Source organism: Anas acuta, chromosome 1 (assembly GCF_963932015.1).
Source record: "Anas acuta chromosome 1, bAnaAcu1.1, whole genome shotgun sequence".
In the NCBI taxonomy this organism is placed as follows: Eukaryota; Metazoa; Chordata; class Aves; order Anseriformes; family Anatidae; genus Anas; species Anas acuta.
Genome location: NC_088979.1, coordinates 183,335,390 through 183,351,561, shown reverse-complemented (window position 1 = coordinate 183,351,561; position 16,172 = coordinate 183,335,390). Strand labels below are relative to the sequence as shown.

Genomic DNA, 16,172 nt, shown 5'->3' with positions numbered 1-16,172 from the left:
TCACTGTGCACCCAAAATTGTGCTCTGGAAAAGATGTGGCTGGGAGAGATAGGGAGATGCAATAGATCACATCCAGGCCAGTGATGAGGCCAGAAACATAGCAGAGGTTGTCTTATCCTAGTCTTTTGACCTGAACCTGCATCTCCAGCTGCAAGATTTACACAAAGGCTCAAGAAGAACATCCATTAGATTTGATGAACTTTCTTTGAAGCTGCTGGAGTCTGCCCTACAGCACAGATAATTCATGTGTGGCTTCTTTTCCTGATGGGGGTTAAGGAGGATCTCTAAGACTTTTGCTTATGGCTGAACATCGGGGTTTAACCCATGTGACTATATTTCATATTTCTGTAATAGATTAACCGAAATCACAGCTTGTCAGTCTACTTTCATGGAAGGTCTAAAGAAAAAAAAAATGCAAACATGAGTTAATAAATTCTGTCTGAGACCTGGCCAGTTTCCCAGTGTCATTGACCAATACTAAAAGATCTTCTCCAAAAGAGAAGTTACAGGCTCGAAAGACTCATCGGATATTGTCAGAGTCCCGTGGCTTGCCTGGGGCAAGACTTTTACTGCATAAATTCAGGCAGAACTATATAACAAAGGCGATCATGGCAGCGCTGGATGGATATAGCAGAGCACACTTGGGATTCTTCCTCCTCCCATCACTGATGTTCCAAGTAAGCAAGACAACTTGGGGCAAAGCAAAGCAAAACATCACTTATTAAGGAAAAAATATCTTTGGACTAGCGTGGAACGGGAAGCTGGAAACGACCGGCTCGCTGTCAGGAGCTTGCTAAGCCACCCTGCTCAGGCAGACAGCCGGGTGCGGAGCCTTTTCCCGTTGCAGCAGCCCGGTGCCGAGCCGAGCCGAGCCGAGCCGTGCGGCTGCAGTTGCGGGCGCTGCCCTCGAGGTGGAACCTTCGCACCGAGGCTGCGCCGGGCGCTGCGGGCCGGGAGCGGCCCCGGGCGGAGCGACCCCGCGCCCACGGAGCCTGCGGGATTTGTTATTTTTTTGGGGGTGGGGGCTGCAAACTTCCAGAGAGACCCGGCAAAACGCTCCCACACCCCGCGGGGTGGCCCCGGCCCCGCGGTACTGAATGCCCGGTGCCCATGGGGGAGAGGGGCACCCCCGTGAGAAGCCGGGGATGGGGAGAAAGGTGCGGGGACACCGCATCCCGGGGCGGGGGGACGGGGAGGGGGGCGTATTGGGAAGCCCCACCTCCATGTTGACAGCCCCCTTCCGAAAATTGCTCGAGAACCCCTCGGGCAAAGCCTGTCTGAGGGTACCGGGGGTGGGGATGGGGGAGCGACTGGGGGAGCCCCAGCCCTCGTCGGGCCGGGGTTGGGGCGGAAGATGCTCCGAGCCGGCCCGGGGAGAGCCGCTGCCTTCAGCACCGAGAACAGCTACAAGTGCGGAGCCGAGCCCACCCCACCGCGCCCTGCACTGCCCCGCAGGAGCCGCGGTGAGAGAAGGCAGCGGCGTGCCGAGCCGAGCCGTGCCAAGCCGTGCTAAACCGTGCCAAGCCGTGCCAACCCGTGCCAAGCCGTGCCGAGCCGTGCTAAACCGTGCCAAGCCGTGCCAAACCGTGCCAAACCGTGCCGAGCCGTGCCACTGCGGGGCGGGGGTCGGGGGGCGTTCTCTTTTCCCCGGCTCGGCACGGCGTGGGTCTGGCGCTGCAATTGAGCGGCGGCGGAGGGTGGAGATCGTCACGGGGGCTGAGCCACCGGTCCCAAAAAGTTTTTTTTTTTTTTTTTTAAAGGAATGGGAGGAGGAATAAGGAAGGAGACAGTGGAGAGGGTTCGGCTTGGCTGATCGCGAGTGTTATGCAGCACCACTGAAACCGCTCTCCTGGCTACCTGTCCCAGGCTGAGCTGCACATGAAGCTGACGCTACCGGCAGAAGCGATTTGAGACGAGGGTTGTACCGAAATTACCTCATGCTATTCCCGATCGGCGCCCAGTATTAATTCCAGTGACCTCTACAGTAACACGGATATGCAACTCTTTTCCAGCAAGGTATTTGTGTGTGTGTGCGGGGTGTGTGTCTCCTGCAGGTCTTATTTTAAGGCGAGCGGACTCCACGAATAATGCAAGTTTTGCCTCACTTAAGGTTTTGGGGCAAGGCAATCCACTCCGCCTGCTTTCTGGCGCCGGGGGTTTTTGTGTTGCATTATTATTATTTTTGTTTGTTTGTGTGTGTTTTAATTATTTATCATTTTTATTGTCGATAGCCTCCCCCTATCAGCTCTACCGAAAGAGATCCCGGGCACGGTGCCGTCATAGCAGCGAGCAAAGAGGGAGGATGGGGGTGCCCCCAAGAGCGGCATCTCCCCCCTGCCTCCTTAAGCGGGTCCTCTACCACCCCCGCGGGGAGGGGGCTGGGGGTTCCCCGCCATCCCCCCCCCCCGTCTTGGTCGGGGTTCTCCAGCCGGGGGCACCGGGGGGCTCCAACTTCTCGCTCGGCTCCGAGCTCCCTTGGGGTGGGGAGGGAAAGGGGGAACCCGGCCGGGCTTTGGGGTCTCCCCCAGCCCGGGGAAGGGGGCGAGAAGCGTCACCGGTCCCACGGCGAGGGGTCCGTGGTGTCCCCCGGCGGGGAGCGGCATCCCCAGCGCCGGCATGTGCTTGTTGCGGGGACCCAGCAGGTGCATGCACGGCACGGGTAAAGCCCCGAACAACAACAAAACCCACAGCCAACCCCCCCCCCCCCCCAACAACTCAACTCATCGATCGGTGATCTGAAGTGCATGCAAAGCCGGAGGTTGCACGTCGGAGTTTGCAAGCTCCCGACCTCCGGGACCGGGGATTCATTAAGAGATTTAGGGTTTCATTGAAGGCGCATTGTGAAGCTGACCGGTTGATGCAAGGAGAGGAAGGAACCACCGGCGGCTCTGACTAAAAGGCGACGGTTGGTTTTGATTTTATTATTATTATTATTATTATAATTTTATTATTATTTCCATTTGCAAGCCTGCGGGCAGCGAGGCCCCGGGGGGAGCAGCGGCGAGGCTGTGCCGGAATCCCTCAACGACAGACGCCAGCTGGGGTAGGGAGGGGGAATAAAAAAAAATAAAAAATTAAATAAATAAATAGATAGCTCGGCTAAGTAAAGTGGAGAACAATAGGGGGCTCCCTTCAAGGGAGAAACGCCGCGGTGATGGGCGATGCTAAGGGAGAGGAGGCTCGGCCAGCCCCGGGGGTGCTCCCGGTGCCCCCCCTCCTGCCCCAAGCCCGGCGGGACCGCCTCGGGTCCCGGGTCCCTTCGTCCCCGGGGTGCCGGGAGCCGAAGGGCAGCCGGGAGAGCACGGAGGAGCCGCACGGAAAGCGGGTGCGTGGCCGGGGGGCTGCTGCTGCCTGCCCCCACCCCGCCAGGGAGGGCGGCGGAGCGAGCAAGGGGAGCCCCGGGGGGGGGGGTAAAGGGGGTGTTGTGGGGTGTCCCGGGATGCTGCCGCTTCTCTGGGCAGAGCCCCTCCAGGGGCACCGGGCAGAGCTCCCGGAGCCTGCTCTGGGGAGCTGGGGTCTGGTGGGAAGAGGGGAAAATGGGAAGAAAACCAGCAGAGGAAGCTCTCGCAGGGTGCCTGGGAGAATCTCCTTGATGATCGCTTGGCAGAGTGGAGGTGAAAGCAACTCTGAAGGTGTTAATATTGATGGGGTTTATTCAGCTGTGAGACCAGGCAAGGGCAGAGGAAAATATTTGATGCTGTTTCCTTTCCAAAAAAATTGGAAGCTCCTATTAGTCTCGCCCTGGCAGAAGGACCTGTGCTGCTTTAGCAGGGGAGCTTGTTTGAAGGATGGATATTTGCAGGCAGAAGAAGATGGGGGCTCTGGGGTATTTGAAAAGAGGCTGATCAGAGTGAGTGGAGACATTTCTCTCATGGTGCTCTGGGAAGAAATCATTCCTGTAAACAAGATGCTGGGGGTGACTTGCCTTGAAGTCCTGATTATTGTGTAAAGGTTACCTCTGTGGCAGGGGCACAGCAAATCATTGCAGAAGAGCTGAGGTAGATAAGACTACTTACATCAGTGAAGAATTCTCCTGCAAGTTAGGAGCTGCAGTGTCAAGGCCTAAGGTTTTCCAAAATCCCTTCTGTTGTCAGCAAACCCTATTAATCTTCTATATGTGTCAGGTTACTGTATGCAGGTGGCAACTCTTTACCCACTCTGTGCTGAAATTCAGCTATTTGTTCATTGCCGAGTGCCTTGCAGGAGAAAGAGGCAACTTTTATGAACACTAAAAGGAATGTTAGCCAGGCAATTTTTATCTGATAGTTCAGAAGTAGTATCAGTAGTAGGGAGACAGAATAATAACATATTTGCATTTATTTTTCTTGTTAAACTTCAGAATGGAAGATGCTGTCCTTTTGCTTTCATTCACTAAAACCAGATCAGTTTTGCATTGACTGGACATCTGACTGTTTTTTGGGTGTAGAAACGTGTCTTCTCCCTCAAGCTTCTCCTCTTCTAATTCACAGAAAATCAATTTCATTTCATTTTAGTAACGTGCCAGCTGTGCCTCAAATGTAATGACAAATATATTTTTTTGGCCTCAAACAAAATTGCAAATACTCTTTTCATAAACATTTTTCCCACCACCGAATAGATTTTTTGTTTGTTTGTATGTTTGTTTTGGGTCTCTCAGTGAAGGTTCATGCGTGTCTGGCTGGCAACGCCAATTTAAAAATGTTCCATGAAGTTCAGTGAACATGTTTTCCTGCTTAAGATGCAGAGAATACTCATTGCTCCTGTGGCTGTCTGTAATTGAGAGATTTTTTTAAAAAACAACATTTCCAGGTGATACGAAATGTTTCTGTGATTTCAGCCACAACTCCAGTGCTAACTGTAGGTCACCTTTTCAGGAGCATTGTTACCAAAATAAAGACCCTGCCTATATTTATTTCTTTACGTATCCGTCACTTTCAGCTCACTTTTTAGATTTGTTTTTAAATTTGAAGACCTGAAAGGAGCCCACCTCACAGCAAGGGCTGTGAGTCTGTGGGTGGAGGAGTGATGGCTCCCTACACGTGCTGGTGCACTGGCTCTGGCATCACGGCACTGGGGTGCCCAACCTTGTGTACCAAATGTCTCATAATGCTGCATGCTTTCACGAAGGAAGTAATTGCAGAACCAGACACCACAAGCAGAAGTTTCCACGTTCCCGTCTTGCAGTACCCCACCTCCTTCGGTTTAAAAATAAATATACATTCTAGCAGAAGGAGTGGAGGTCTGTGCTGAAATGCTGACTTTAAAAATAGCAATATGTTCTGATAGTACCAGATATTTTTAATGAATTAAAACCAAGAGAAGCATATATTTCAAGGTGACTGGGGAGAGGCTTTGTGCTGCACTTACTCTTGAACTGTGCTGAGGAAATGTGTGAATTTCTTCTCTGAACTCATGTTCCCAGTGAACAGTAGCTACTACAGAGGGGAACCTGGTAAATTGTGAATATATTTGCATTAATTCAAACTTTTATGGTCAATCTGAAAAGGACAGAATTTTACTTCAAATGAAATCTCTGAACATGAGGCAAACTCATTCAGACTTTATAGCTTAGCAGCCCTTGCTTTTCCACTAAAATTCATTGATAAAAATGGAATTCATTTAGCTGACATGCTTTCTACTTAGCTACACAGGCTTATAACATTCTGTAAAAGTTGACGTTAATCAATATGTGAAAAGCAGTGTGGCATGAATAAATTAGGCAGTGTAATAAAAGCTTTTATTTCTTAGGTAACATAAAAAAAAGAAGACTAAAAGGTCTTAAATTTTTAAATAGAACATTTTAAAATTTTATTTCTGTTTTATAGACAGACGAGCTGTGGACACTTGCAGCAAAGAAACATGCATTTTTATTTCAGGAAAACAGGCGAGCTAAGGCTGAGCAATTAATGCTTATGCAGACTGCGATGTTGAAAAAAATGATAATTATCAATTCATTTAAATTTCATTCAGTTCCAGATAAGGTATTGGAGTCAAGGTGCCGTGCTCACTTTAGCTTCTCCAGTGTTGTTGGCATTGGGATTGCAATAGCTGAATTCATCACTGTTGGTTTTTATGAAGACTGACAGTTGCTTTAATTTTGGAGCATTCTTTGGCTGTAAGAGATTGACCTGAGACTAAGCAAGAGAAAAAGCAACATTTTTTCCTTCATGAACATTTTCACTTTCTGAGTGGTGTGTTCTTGTTCAGCGTACAGTGTTAAATAAGAGCAGTCATCTTCTATTGCCTCAAGGGATCGCTCCCTGGTGGGACTGCACAGACCCACGTACTCTGAAGAGCTGGGTGCTCACTGTGGAACCAGAAAGGAAATTGTGTCTGATTTAGGTGCAGCTGCAACTTTCACTTGCTGCTGTTTTGAAACCCCTAGCTGTGTCTATCTACTGTGGCAATGAAGTCAACAGCCACTTGTGGCTAGTTAATACTTCTTGTGATCTCTCTGGTGTGGGCCATATTCTGTCCTCAGGCAGCATCCCATGGGACTAGATCAGCTCATGGGAAGGAGTGATATTCCTCAAGTTTCTCTATTTGTTACTGATGCTGAGTTTGGCTCCTGAGGCTGAAGCCTGGACAGATTTGTAAACTATGTGCCCAAAAGGAGCTGATGAAGAATAACAGGATTATCACATGAAACAGCACAGACTTTTTTTTTTTTTTTTTTTTTTTTTTTTCATTTAGATCCAACCCTGAGCCAAATTCAAGCAAAATTAAATAATAAGAGGTACTGAAAGTCTTTTTCTGTTCCCAATTGCAATGATTTTATTCACACCAATTAAACGTTTCATTTTCAAGTCATTGCTCTGTTACCAGATCACTGTGAGATACCTTCTCATTAAATAGAAGACTTTCCATTGTGAATATTTTTCTCAGCTTTTCAAATAGACACTATTTTAAAACTGTTTTCTAGTTTTATGAGCTTAGTATTATCATTTGGGAAAAAAACATAATAAAATAAATTAAAGCAGATGATCAGTTTCAAACCTTATCAAACCACATTTTGAGATTTGATAGCTCAAAATATTTCAACATCTCGTGGAAAATAATTGAAAATGTCTTTGAAATACAGTATAAGTAGATCAAGTCTCTTCCAATTTGATGATATTTTGGTAGAAAACAGTTGGATCACTTGGGACAAAGTACATATCTACAGAGTAGACTGTTGTTCAGTGTGATCAATTTCTTCATACATTTTTTTTTTTTGTTTTAAAAAAGGCCGGGTGAATTTCACCATAGAGTGTCCTCTGCTCTCTATAACCTGTAACAGGTGTCTAGAGAGACTGCCTCAGATGTGGCTGCCCAAAGTGTGCCCATCTAATATTAGGTGAAATTAATTCTCTCTCTTTCAGCTCCTCAGAGATCAAAAAAAAAAAAAAAAAAATCATTCAGGCAAAAGTAATTTTGTTAAATATTGAAATAAACAAATGCCACTCACTTGAGAATTAAAGTGGTGGCAATTTTTATAACAGATTTTTATAACAGTGTCAGTCACGTACTTAGAAATGTAGGATGAAATCCTGGTCTCATTAAAATCAGTGGGACTTTTCCAGATGTCAGCGGGGGCAGAACATCATTCTTGTTTTTTGTGGTCCAAATGTAAGCAGAGAATAGATACCCTGCTAATGTTGGACCTCAGATCAAGTAAAAAGTGAGAAAAGGAATACTGGATGTTCAGCTCTTTTCCTAGCAGAATACATTGTGCTTTTTTTTTTTTTTTTTTTTTTTTTCTGAAGAAACCAACTACCTTTTCATAAATATAATTTAGCTTTTGAAATGATTGGGAGGGTATCTCATATATATAGTGAACCTGGAAAATAGTGAATTCCACTGGAGAAGTAATCAGTTTAATATCCAAAATGAACATGCTTGGACTGCAGCGGTTGAAGAGCGTACTTAAATTCAGGAGCCCTGATTACTCCATTGTCGCAAGCGGAGCCTCTCAGGGAGTGCAAGTGTTAGGAGCTATTGCACTTCCGTGGGCTGGAACAGAATGATACAGCAAAACAGAAAATACAATATGTTACGGATCAAATATGTTTTTGGATGTCATGCAATGCAAGGTAAATAGGAATTACTCGTCAGGCTCTGAACATTAAGCTAAACGTAGTTGCCCTGACTTGGCTTTTGCTCTGCTGGTATCATCAATTTCTCGGCTTGTAGTACGGTGCAGCCAGGTGTTCAAATTCACAGAAGGCCAAGAATTACTCCCTTACAGAACATCAAAAGTAAAACCTCGCCAAAGTAACTCATATTCAAAAATAAATACACTGTGTGACAGGTATAAAACTGCTGAACTAAATAATTCTTACTGTTTTTTTTTTTTTTTTTTTTTTTTTTTTTTTTTTTTTTTTTTTTCCAGAAGTACCTCAGCTGCAGTGCAAAATAGAAGGACATGAGCTACTGACCTCCTCATAGCATCAGAACCAGAGATACTACCCTATTCTTTACCATCAGTTAGAAGCAGTTGGAAACCACCTCTAAAAAGCTGAACAACCCATGACATCAGTGGACATCTTTTGTAAAACACGTTTTATGTACTTCTGAGATCCTTTTTCTACCTTCCATATGGTTCTATATTACTTACTGGGCACTGATGGTAGCCTCCAGAAACTGCAGTTTCAAATGGTCAACCTTATCCTTTAGCAAGAAGAAAATCTGGATACTGGCTAGCAACAACGTCTTCAGAGAAAATGGTATACGAAGGAAAACGATTAGTTTCCTGCCATTGTTTCTTCCTGTTAACAGCCAAATTCTACTGGATTCTCACCCTGATGCAAAGAACTCATGGCCAGGAATATGCTCACTCCATCCGACTGGATGGGGACATCATCTTGGGAGGACTGTTCCCTGTCCATGCAAAAGGGGATAGAGGGGTGCCTTGTGGGGAGCTCAAGAAGGAAAAAGGGATCCACAGACTAGAGGCAATGCTATATGCAATTGATCAGATTAATAAAGACCCTGATCTTCTTGCCAATATCACCTTAGGTGTCCGGATCCTTGATACTTGTTCCAGGGACACTTATGCATTGGAGCAATCCTTAACATTTGTGCAAGCGTTGATAGAAAAAGATGGCTCAGATGTGAAGTGTGCTAACGGCGATCCACCTATTTTCACTAAGCCAGACAAGATATCAGGTGTGATAGGTGCTGCAGCAAGTTCTGTGTCCATTATGGTTGCAAATATTTTAAGACTTTTTAAGGTAAGGAACATTTTCTATTTTTCTTTTGAATTGTAAGCAAAAGGAAATAAATGAGGTGATTGTGTTGCCTTACTTTCAGAAAACAAAGGGACTGAAATCTGAAAAGAGTGGTTTGCCCTTTCAAAGCAAAAAAGAAAAAAAAAAAAAAGAAAAAAAAAAGGGAAAGAAAAACCAATGATTTCAGGCCCTAATTTAAAGTGCCAAATGCCTCTTTGAAGTTCTGAGCAACCAGAGCAGATTTTAGTTCTTTATTGACTTGTGTTTTTGTTTATTTGCTACTCACATTTCCTCCACATTGATTGTTTATGCTCATCAAGATCAGGTTGAGATTTATTTTGCAGATTTCTAGGAGAATGAAATATGAGGTTTAAACACAAATCCATTTGTAGAAAGAACAGATAATTTCCCTAAATAGGAAGATATGCCAGTAATAATCCAGTGCTAATGATGTGCATGTCTAGCCAAATGCAGTGTACAGAAATATCTTTGATTCCCTTGAAATCTTAAACTCCCCCATATTTTTCACAAGGTAGTAATTTTTTCCAGACTCTGATATAACTTTGTGAGAGATTACTTTTGCACAACAGTTCTACTGGTATACTGTTCATTTCCTTCCATGTACTTTATTAAACTCTGCTCTTATAAATGATGGCAAAGTAAACCTGTCACTTTTAAACTTGTTAACTTAGATGGGAAGATGAACACATTCTAATCAATCATCAGATCGGACAGCGAACATTTGATTTTTAATCTTGGGCAGTGGTAAATAGATTATGGTAAACTGAGCACTTTTTTTCTGTGCACAGAATGACTAACCTTTTCACTGAATCTGTTTTGTCCTACTGCCCACTGTTGTTCAGACTGATTCCTTCTATTCAGAAATCTTGCCTAATGTCCTACAACTTCACAACCACTGAAAGCCATTTCTTTGACTTCAGTGGAGTCAAACTCCACTGAAGGTCAGACTTCTGGTAATGTTAAATAATGTTGTTACTGATTTTGAAAAGCCTTGCTGCTCTTCTCTGTGAGTGAAAGTTTGAATAGAAGTAAGGAAAGATTGTCTTGTTTTGAAGGTTTCTCAAACTGGCAAGGAATATTTCAGTCATTTAAAAGGAGATTTCTATCCTTCCCTCCAGTTCTTCCACAAAGGGCATAATGATGGATTTATAGTTCAGTGGAGGAGCAAAATGTCTGCTGGGTTGTGGTCAGGTATTCATTACAGTCTCAAAACTGATGCCTGGCTGCAGTTACTGCACATGTTTGGGACTAGTGGACTTGTTCCATCTGTATGGTTTGGTGTATGAAAATCAAGTATACAAAATTGAACCAAGTCTTAAAAATATCCTATATGGGGATCACCTCTGGATCTGTGTCTGGTGGGGAAGGCTTGCTCTTTCCAGGAATAATCATGCATGCTGCAGGAAGTATATATTTTTAATTTCACATCTGCTCACATCTGCTTTTTTTTTTTTTTTTTTTTTTTTTTTAATTTAAGTTTTGTTACCCTGTTAAATAATGCATGGTTCTGAAGTAATGATAGGTGGAACGGTCACTTAAATATCCATCATAATGCAGGGCCACACAGATGAATGTTTACACCCAGATTTGAGTTGAATACAGTGTAGTAGGCTGATTTAAGAATTTAAGGCTCGTACGACATGCTTTAACTGTGAATTAAGAGCAGCAAGAAGGAAAGAGGCCTATGAATTGTCTAAGATACCAGCAATTTGTCTTCTGAAACCATGACAGCTACCTCCTGATTTCCATTATGCAATAAGATTGCAAATAACGTTCTACTGCAGTCTTAATCAATAGAGGGTCATGTGATATCCCCTCTGGGGAAAGATCTTATTTACCCATTTAATTGATGTAACACAGCTGCTGGCAAAAAGAGGAGACATCTCTTTTAGTTTTAATTATAGATCCTGCACAAATATTCTTAATAATGTAAAAAATGACAAATGATACCCTTTAGTGTCTCATATTGGACCTGCATCTGATGTCTGTTTTTACACCTTCCTCTCAGAAGTAGCTCTGTTATCTTTGCCTGAGTAAAGCCTTCTGGATAAGGCCCTGGTTTAGTGGCACTAACCATGGACAATAGAAAGGTCCTTCGCCAGAAATGTAGAAGTATAATCCAGTTTGGGTTGTACTCAGACCAAAGACATGAGCTGAGATTCTCAGCCGATGCAGACCCAACTACTCCACCGTGGAGGATCAGGACATTTGCAAAAATGCCTATTTTCATTATATCCAGGATGAATGTGATTCATCCATTTTTATGTCTAGTAGTTCTATTCAGGAAGTTGAACCTGCAATTTGAAGCTCAGTATTGTTTTAATATCTACTCTGAGGTTCCTAAATGTCAGGACTACATATTTCTTGAGAACATTGTTATCCAGTGAAATTTTAATCTGTGGTAAAATTGTGAGAAGTATATTATATCACTCAATGGGAATACACAAAGATAACTTGAGAAATACTATGCTCAGCAGTTTAGATTTTTATGCTGCTATTTTTCTTTCTTATTCCTTTTTTTTTTTTTTTTTTCTTTTCTTTTCTTTTATTGATTTTACAACATAAAACATACAGGTCAATAGTCCCATCTGATGATCTGGTGGATAGCATAAGCTGATTGATAGTCACAGTATCCTTTTATCTAAGTGTTCTCATGAGAAGAAAGGAAGGAGGGCACCACAAAAAATGACCTTGATCTATAGCCTTTCTGCTGGCCAAATGGATCACCTTCAATTCTTCTTCTCTGTCATTTTGTGAATATCCATGAGACATCACCACCTAGCAGCATTTTTTTTTTCTCTGCCCTTAATGGGTCTGAAACATTAAGGGCCAAAATTGGACAGATTAAATTTCATCTTCTGTTTGTTTTAGACCTGTCAGAGATACTTTGCAAACTGGAAACACTTGTTCAAGAAATTAACTATTTGGAAGTGAATCTTATTCCTTGATTTCTTTAAGGAGATTGCATTTTGCTTTATGTTATTCTGGTGCTTGATGCAATGAGGATTGTGCAAAAGAATTGTTTATTGAGCTTTCAGAACTTGGAAGTGGTCTTGCTGAAAACATAGTTGGAGAAGACCTTCAGAGGAAAGCACAGAGGGAATGTGTTAGCTACCAGTAACTACCCACTCAAATAATTCTCTGTAGATCTCAGGACAGATTGTTCACAGCTGAAGTTGCTGGCTCATCATTTTGAGAGTTGATTTTGTCAGAGAGCATCAAGAATGGGCTGCTTCACAGGGGAAGCTGAGACAGAAGCTGAAGGGACAGCAAGGTGAGAAAGGCAGTGGTTATATGTACTGGTAACACAGCCTCACCCAAATGAGAACAAAACAGGTCTGGCCATGTGATGAGGTTCAGCCAACAGTCCAGACAAATCCATAGTGATGAAGTGTAAAATCAGCCAGGAAGTCAGGTTGGGCAACACAAGGTCATGGTCAGCAAGGTAGAAGGCCAACAGGATAGCTCAGGCAGGGACCAGGGGCAAGTGCCTGTACTGAAAGGTAGCTGTTGAGTGAGGGAGACAGAGGTACCTATGAGACTTCCCACAGATCATTCTCACAGATTAGCTGTTTTTCCAGGCTGATTCACCCCATATTTGCACCCTATCAGAGCTGACATTGGACACATGCAGCCAAATCCAGAGCTGGGGAAGGGAGGATGTTGCAGAGCTTCTTGGTGCCTTCAGCACTTTGACAGTTTTTAGCATTTCCCATTGGAGTAACTGTGGAAATAGAACAGATAGACATGGGCCAGCCTCTCTTCTGGTGGACGAGGAGTTGCTCCTTCCTCTGGATAATGGAAGGTGACATTATTTGGTTGATGTTTTTGCCAGTCTGGAAGTCCTGCTGCCAAAATGGTTCGTGTTTGGCTGGTAGGATCTATTGAGGGCCTGGCTGGCCAACTCTCATTTGTGCAAAGGCCACTTTTCTATTGACTGGATCATTCAAGAGGAACATCTTGCTCTTACCCCCTTCCCTGGGTTTGGCATACTAGAATTTTAGTTTCCTGTACGATGCTCAGGCACAGCCAAATGCTATCCTTTAGCTTCTTTGTTTGAAGCTCATAAGTGTTTGGGTGGTTCCCAGTCCCTCAAAACTTGTCCTGGAGAGACAAAGTCTGTAACTCATCTCACTTCATGTTCCCTGTATACAAAGCTTGTACATATTATAGAGTGATCTGGGCTGAAAAAGACCTCTAAAAACCATCTAGCCCAAACCCTCTGTTGTGGGTTCGGACATCTTTCACTAGACCTGGTTACTCAAAACCCAATCCAACCTGACTTTACCCCTTGTTCAATCACTACAAGCCCTGGTAAAAAGTCTCTCTCCATCTTTCTAATAAGCCCCCTTTAAGTATTGAAAGTATTTAAGTATTGAAACAGTAAGGTGTCCCTGTAGCCTTCTCTTCCCCAGGTTAAACAACCCCAACTCACTCATCTTTTCTTCATAGGAATGGTGCTCCAGCCCTCTGATAATTTTTGTGACCCTCCTCTGGACCTTCTGCAACAGGTCCACATCTGTTCTGTGTTGGGGACCATTGAACTGGATGCAGTATTACTGTCTGAGTAACTCATATCAGTGGTTAGAATCTGCTGGAAAGAAGAGAGACATTTGTTTATGCTATTTTCCTATCATCTAAAAGCTTTACGCTATTTCTGAACTCCTTGGTACACTCCATCTGTCACCTTCACACTTCCAGCCAATGTCACGCTGAGAGCAGCCTAGGGACGATGGCTTGCATGTGAATTGAAATGGGTGAAAAGTATGCTTGGTGAATTGAGATCTGAAGCTTTCATGTATATATTGATGTAGGTGTATATAAAGCCCAAATGGTCATTGACAATTTTGTTTCTTTCCTTTTCTTTTTTTTTTTTTTTTTTTTTTTTTTTTTTACCTTGCCTTATCTTTCCTTTTGCCTTGTCTTCCCTTTTGCCTTCTCTTACATTTTCTCCTCTTTTTCCAAGAATAAAATGCTTATTTCCTCTTCTTGGTCAAATTCTCTTCTTGCTCCACCACTGCAATCCATTTTAATAGCTGCTGTCTGGAGGGACTAATATTTACTTCATGCACATTTGCCTTATACATTTCATACACATTTACTTCTTCAGAAGTACATAGTACAAATGCCATCCTGGAGTTACTCTTCCCACTTTATGTGCAACCATCCAAATGCAAGAGAGAGTTTCTTTCAATAAATCTAGAAGTGAATGTATCAGTTCCCCAAGCATTTTTTTATTTGCTTTGACTGTTCACTTGTCTCCTCCTGGGCTTAGGGGATATCTTCGGCTGACAGCCTTGTGCAGCTACCAGGGCTGAACCTGGATGATGCTTTTTTAGGCTCAATTGCAAGTTTTTTTTTACATTCAGCTGCCATGAGGTGCTCCTGCTGCCTTGTGATCCAGACCCAGACAGGCCTCCCAGAAATGAGGGAATTGCAATTGTACTGAGCTTAACCTCACCGAACTTCATAAACACGGAGCTATATATTTAATTGTGGCAATAGTGTGCACCTCATGACTGGAGGGAATATGACGTGAGTAAAATGTAATAACATTTTACCACACGGTTTCAGAGAGCACACACGTACTTTTCTGAGGCAATCTGAAACATATGCAGATCCTGATCTTGTCTTTATATCTACAGAAATTTTTGCACCTCTTGAGCACTACTGACTCCAGAGGCTCCAGAGTGATGTGAGAATCAGAGAATGCAGTCACAGATATGTGACTGCAGGGCTTTTCCATAATGAGAAGAATTTTACCATTTCCTTTATAAGATATAAAGAACAGTCTCCAGAATTTTACCGAACATATTGGCATTCTTTAATAAAAAAATGTTCTGCACCGATTAAAATATTATCAATTTTCTGTTCACTCTGTCACACTGCATTTGTCAATAACATTTTCTGCTGTATAGCATTTGAGATTTGCAATGGGATATGATTTTTTTTTCATGGTTAAAACATTTGTGGAAAATCTTGTGTGAAGTGTGAAGAAAAAATGTTGTTAGTAGGGAGAAGTAGACTGAAACATTTTGAAATCGTTTCTTAAGATGAACAGATTTGTTTTATGTTTGTTCTAGATAATATTTTCACTTTCTGAATCATTTTTAATTATAAAAGGAACCCATTGCCAATACATCCCATTTAATTTTACAGTGTTTTTTGTAGCTTATTACAAGCACATATCTGTTTAGTGCCTGAACATCTTGCCTTGTTATTGGCTGGAAAATATCATTATAATCATTCATTTTTTTCCCCATAATTCAGCTTCTCTTAGACAGAAAGAACATTCATATCTCTGTATATTTCCATGGTAGTAGATACTTGCATTATGCAAAAATCCCTCTTAATTCAACTGTGATTTTTCTGTCAGTGCCAGGTTAAATGTGTTTCGGTCAAGAGAGAAAAATGGCAGGTCAACACCAAGATAAAATTATATGTACAATAGATATTTTGCAAGTATCAATAATGAAATTGTTGAGAAATTTTTTAGCTGCAGCCAGAGGATATAATAGATTTCCAGATTCTGTGAAAACTGCTAGAACTGATTAGCATCAAATTTTATTTGTGCTAAACTGCTTGAGGCAAGGAAGTACAAAAGCAACTTGATGCATTCATTTAGTATTTTACAATATATTAGTTTATAAAATATTCATCTAAAAATCTACTATTTTCAGTCTTATCCCATTCCTAGATGGAGTTATAATCAGTGGTTAGAGCAAAGTGGCAATTTGTTTTTCTGTATATTTACTGTGTTTGTCATTGGTTTGCTACAAGGCTTTAGAAGCATTTCTTGACCTTTTTGTGCTTCTCTTTTGTCATTTTAATTTGATTGTATCCAGCCATTTCACAGAAACAATCAGAAGCTTGATTAATGTTGGTTAAGTGGTTTGAGACATCTCCCCTCTTTTTGTGGGCAAGCTGGAGCTGTCTCAAACGTTGAGGTTTTTGTGTCATTCC

At 42.8% G+C, this 16,172-nt stretch overlaps 1 protein-coding gene across 4 annotated transcripts in view; it reads left to right on the top strand.

The window, feature by feature from the left end:
- The first annotated feature begins 1,639 nt into the window (after window positions 1-1,639).
- Window positions 1,640-16,172, top strand: part of GRM8 (glutamate metabotropic receptor 8) — a 349,252-nt gene continuing 334,719 nt past the window's right edge. Inside the window, exons 1-2 of one of the 4 annotated variants that reach the window (XM_068669623.1) lie at window positions 1,640-2,016; window positions 8,351-9,191. In XM_068669623.1, the coding sequence (XP_068525724.1) occupies window positions 8,682-9,191 (510 nt within the window). In that variant the 5' untranslated portion in view covers window positions 1,640-2,016; window positions 8,351-8,681. Of the gene's footprint in view, window positions 2,017-3,150; window positions 3,326-8,350; window positions 9,192-16,172 lie in introns of those variants that run through there. The other 3 variants (XM_068669626.1, XM_068669622.1, XM_068669625.1) reach the window with 3 other exon arrangements.